Source organism: Vicia villosa, linkage group LG6, assembly GCF_029867415.1.
Source record: "Vicia villosa cultivar HV-30 ecotype Madison, WI linkage group LG6, Vvil1.0, whole genome shotgun sequence".
NCBI lineage: Eukaryota > Viridiplantae > Streptophyta > Magnoliopsida > Fabales > Fabaceae > Vicia > Vicia villosa.
Window position 1 is genome coordinate 119,242,615 of NC_081185.1, and position 5,398 is coordinate 119,248,012.

General features: G+C 35.4%; 1 protein-coding gene across 1 annotated transcript; it reads right to left on the reverse strand.

Moving 5' to 3' along the window:
• Positions 1 to 4,005: 4,005 nt before the first annotated feature.
• LOC131614521 (uncharacterized) lies at positions 4,006 to 4,488 on the reverse strand. The gene has a single exon (XM_058886093.1). The coding sequence runs from the start codon at positions 4,486 to 4,488 to the stop codon at positions 4,006 to 4,008; it is 483 nt and encodes a 160-aa protein (XP_058742076.1).
• Between the last annotated feature and the right edge of the window lie 910 nt (positions 4,489 to 5,398).

Here is a 5,398-nt window from a genome sequence, read left to right on the forward strand (position 1 = left end):
ACCATGGGGTTCGACATTCCTATTGTCAAACCTGTGTTCTTATAGAATATCCTGAGTTAAAATGAGGGTTAAGGTTAGAAGGTGTTTGAGCTCAGCCATCTATCCCGTTTTTGAGATTTTTAGTCTGTTTCACAATTGATCATATGCCTCAAGATTTTTCTTTGATTATTAATTTTTTGGTTTGATCATTTTTCACAATTTTTAATTATTACTATTTGATTATTAATTTTAACATTTGATTTAATCATCTATTGTTACTATTAATTATTGTTATTATTAGTTAGTATTAGGATTAGTAGTATTACTAATTTTAATAGCATTATCATTAGTTTAAATTATTGTTATTCTATTTTATAATCATTAGATTTTCTTAGTCATTTAAAATATTAAGCTAAATAAAATAACCATGAAATAAATAAGAAAAAAGGGGGGAAGATTGGTTGTCCAAAGGGCCAAAGGAAAAAACGTAAAAGATGGCTTGGGGGAGCAAAAATGGCAAGTTTGGATGAAAAATAAGATCTTGATTCTTCAATTGCAAAGGAAGGGGGATTGAGTTTTCTTAACCTAATTGGGCCATATATAAACCCAGGACAATTGCAGACAAGGGGAGGATTTTTTGGCTGCCTCCAAGAACAAAACTGAGTTCGTGAAACTCAAGAAAGAAACGAATTCGTTTTTTCTAAGTTGTATCCTAATTCTGGTCAAATAAATAGTTCCAATCGCTTCCTTAACGATTACTAAGCGAAACTGGATTATCAGCATCGATTGGAACACACTCATACGTACCCGGACATTCACATTTTGTGCTTCTAAATTTTCGATTCAGATTCCATCATGAAGGCATCATAAATTGAATTTGGATTCGTATTTGTGTTTATAATTGTGTTTACAATCTCTCTGTGCCATTTGATTGGAGTTTTATTGCAGGTTTTGTGGATCACCATTACTAGGGTTTCGACACTTATAAATTGGGGATTTCTGTTTAAAGTAAAATTAGTCCAAATTAACGATACCATTGGATTCGTAGGGTCATATATATTCGATCTGGGTTATTCTTTCGTGTTTATTGATGATTAAATGCAGGTTTTAAGATGGAGGATCTATAACCACGTTTGAAAACCGTGGTCTGATGTTTCTGTATTTCAAAAATAAGGCGTCGCCTTTGCTGTACATCCACGAGGAAGAAGAAACACAGTGCAACGCTTATTTTGAATTTTTAAATACGATTTTGTCTGCACTTATAGTTTTTAGCGCGTCATTATTTCAGCATATAATGGTAGCGGAGGTGGCTAAGGCGCAGTCTTGGTAAGGTATAAGACCTGGGTTCGATCCCCAGGTACAAGTATTTTTTCTTCTGAATAATATGTCTCAAGATCCTGTGTGCACAGCCAACATGAGACCACGGCATACCCTTTCAATCCTGACCACTGGCTTCACAACGAGCAAGATCCAAAGGGGCAGGAGGTGATGGTCTACCAAGAACCCTCAGGGGGCGTCCACATACAATCACTGCCCAAGTTTCCTTGTATTTTTATATATATTATTTATTATTGATGCAATTGTTTAATTATATATGCATATAATTTAATTGTGTTAATTAGGATTAAATAATAAAATTAGGATTAGAATGAAATTAGGATTAGCTAAAGATTAAGGTTTAGGTTATAATATTTTCTCGATTATTTGCCCGGTTATCTGATTTAATTAATTTAATTTTAATTATTAAATCACAAAAACCCTAGAAACCCTTATTAACCATTAGGGTTTGTCCAATCCCATTAGCCTTTTTCAGCCATAATAATAAGATTTAATTTATTATTCGCTTCGATTAAATCAATTGATCGCGGTGGGTAATAATCAAATAATTACTTAATTCTTAAATATAAATTAAAATAAACTTATTTTGCTAAATGGTTTTAACCAAATCTATTGGTTACGATGATTATCATTCCTTTATCAATTCGTTATTATTTGTAATCAAAGCTATTGATTATGAGGGATAACGATAAAATTAAATAATTAAAACAAATCAATTTGCTAACGGTGATAATCGAATCAATCGATTAGAATAATTAGCAATGCTTTTATTAATCTGTTAATTATGGTGATCAAACCTATTGGTCATCGCGATTAATAGTACAAATTAAAATCAGGGTTGTACGCCCATCTCAAAACATTTTTCAAACCTTTTAAAAACTTCAATTTTAAAATACGGATTTTTATCCTCATTCAAAACAGCTTCAATATCAACTTACGGGTTTTTACCCTAGGCAATTCAAAAAGCCTTCAAACCATCTCAAATCAAATTTCAACTCTAAGGGCGTACAACCTTACCCCGAACTACGTTGACTCTGATTCTCCATAAGGAGATACGTAGGCACTTGGCAACAAGGAGAGTCCCCCTCTTCCAAACTCTAATCATGTTCAATATAATTAGCCTTTTAACTCTATTTACTGTCTGTCATCTTTCTTTATCTTTTGCCACAAACCTTCATCTTTGCAATGTTAACCTTTAGGAAAGGGTTGAGGGTGCCTAACACCTTCCCTCGACCTGAATATAGTATCTTACCCCGATCTCTATACTGCGTAGGGTTTCCTATTCGCCCTTCAGGATAGGTGGCGACTCTCTAAAAGTCTATTTTTAGGGCAGGTTGCTACACCAGTAAATTAACGTTGACATTCTGATTAGGATTATTAAACAAAACACTACTGTAACCACAGACAACATCTTTAAAAGCTACAACATCACCAGAATTACAAACCTTATAGTCATTACTACCCTTCACCTTGGGCCCCACGGTATCAACACAAGGAACATTGGTTAAATCTACCTTTTTACTATTGGCAAAAATAGTAGATAAATCTTTCACCTTTTGGACCTTTATATTCTTGCTAACATCACACTCCCCTCCCGCATCTATCTCCACGCGCCTACACCCCTCCATCATACCCAACTTCCTATTCCCAACCTCCTTACCAAAAGAACATGTCTCCATCACATAAGACGTGTCAGACTCCACCTCTATTGACTTTTCACAAGAATTATAATTAAAAAAACCACCAGGCTGTGCATTTTTCTCAGAAACTCCAAAAAGTTGCTTTTCAAATATACCCAAAACAGAGTCATCTTTTTCTCCCTCCGACATGTCTTCTTCAAAAAGCCTGTCCCCATCAAACCCACCTATCGAGGAAAACCTCTCCTCAATATCTTCCTCCGATGAAGAAGCCACCGCCTCCGTCGGTGTTTGCAAAACAAAAGGCTTCACCGGCCCTACCAACTCTTCAACCACCTTAATGATAAAAAGCTCTCCATCGATATGAATCTTGTGATCTTTATTCATCATCACCGCTACTGGAATACGAACCAACAACCTAGCCATGTCCAAGTTATTCTTTTTCCCGTTGCATCATCGCTACAAATCAACACTCCAAACAGAGATGCTATAACCTCGAAGAATTCGTAAGACCAAGCGTGTCAAGGAATACCGTAACAACGCACCCAAGTAACTCGTTCAAGGTCGACATCCTCCGGTTGCCACCGCTTGATACTTGTAAACCACTGTTTCCACCAATCCACCGCTCCCTCCACCAACGCATCAACATCACCATCCTCTGAACCCTCTAAAAGACATAGGTTAGGGACTAAAGGGGACACTTTAACATCAAAATAACCCTCCACAAAAAACTGGTTTTGGATGTTATATGAGCTTCCTGGATTCTTGACCACCCCAACGTACGCCTTCGTAAGCTTCAGCCAGTTATCGTCCTTCTCCGTCCGAAACTCTGCATCCACCATCTTGCAACCCTTCTGATTGTTATCCCCCAGCGATGAGGAAATCATCGGAGCGGATGCATCTTTCCAAACCATCTCAGCTTGAACACCCTTCACACGCCCATTTTGAACCACCCTCGAGAACGAATCCACGAATTTTGAATCTCTCCGCATGCCTCCGTTTCCATTCGACCTCATATTATCCAGCTTCACCTTTGGATTCCAATCCCTCTTCACACTACCCCGGCTCTACCATCCTTCACCTGATCTCCTTTTCTCTCCAAACCGCTCACAGAACGAGCAAATCTGGGAATATTTACCTGAAGCTTGATGTCCTCCAAAAAAATGTTATCAAGCTTACAACCAAGAAGCCGAGAATCCTTCACATCGAAAAAGCGGACAAACCCATACCGCTTGCCTCTAACATCTCTTTTGGCCGGAATAACCACTTCATTCACCGCTCCAAACCGCGAAAAAACCTCGTACAAATCCCTAGCCCTAAAGCTCTCAGGAAAGGAACATAAGAAAAAAGATGTGATTTTTCGATCATGGCTCCTTCCTCCATCAACCACCGAATCACCGCGAACATTATCCCACTTGTTCTTTTGAACGAAACGCCGTTTATGCCTCACCGGAGTCCACTCACCTTCCCCACTGTATTTCGTCTCGAGCCCTTCATTACCCTCTCTCTCCCATCTCTCTACTTTCTCTCTCATCGTGTATGGTACTGTTAGTAGTAACCACTATCAATGCACATGAAGATGCATTAAGGCACACAACATTTACACACACTTAATATTGGCATCTCTCGATTGTATGCTTAGATATTTCAAAAGACACAACAACAATGAAATGATATCGTCACACACAACAAAATACTGCAAAATACAAATTTAAATAAATTTTGAATAAAGTCTAAATGCAACATAAACGGAATAACAAAATAATTAATAAATTTAATTCTTTAAGTTTTAAACAAAGTCTACTTATATTATTATAAAATTAATAATAACTACAAATATTTAAAAATAAATATAACAAATCATCAACATTATAAATTCAGTATGTCTAATAACTATAAATATTTACAAATATCACTAAGAAGTATAAATATTTACAAATATTTTGTTAATTAAAATAAAAATAATATTATGGTGATAGTCGTAAAAATAATGAGTTTATGTGATAAAATTCTTCATTTTTTTTCTCAAGTTTATGTTTGACTTAAAAAATTAAACAGCATAAAAATTAATTAGATGTTTGTCTGATCAATATATGATTTTAATGGACAAATTTCTTTTGTTAATTCTTTTTCTATTTATTTTCTTATTTGACATGAATATGGAATACAACTTCTAATTCCAAGAGAAACCATACATGAAGCTGAAATAGACAGTATGTCTAATGGACATAATTACAGATTTGGACCGACATATTTAATTTTACTGCAACTACAACGACTCCCGGCACACATAGTTGTGTAAGGTAAACACAATTTATAAAAACAATCTTTATCTTCATTACAATACCAAGGAAGTCCTGTGATGTAGAAAAGTAAAATATTAGAATTTTTATTACAATATTATATTAATTAAATATAATATGAAAAAAAATAGTGTGAAAACT

Coding starts and splice junctions, on each gene's coding strand:
- LOC131614521 (XM_058886093.1), bottom strand. CDS start 4,488: ATGAGAGAGAAAGTAGAGAGATGGGAGAGAGAGGGTAATGAAGGGCTC.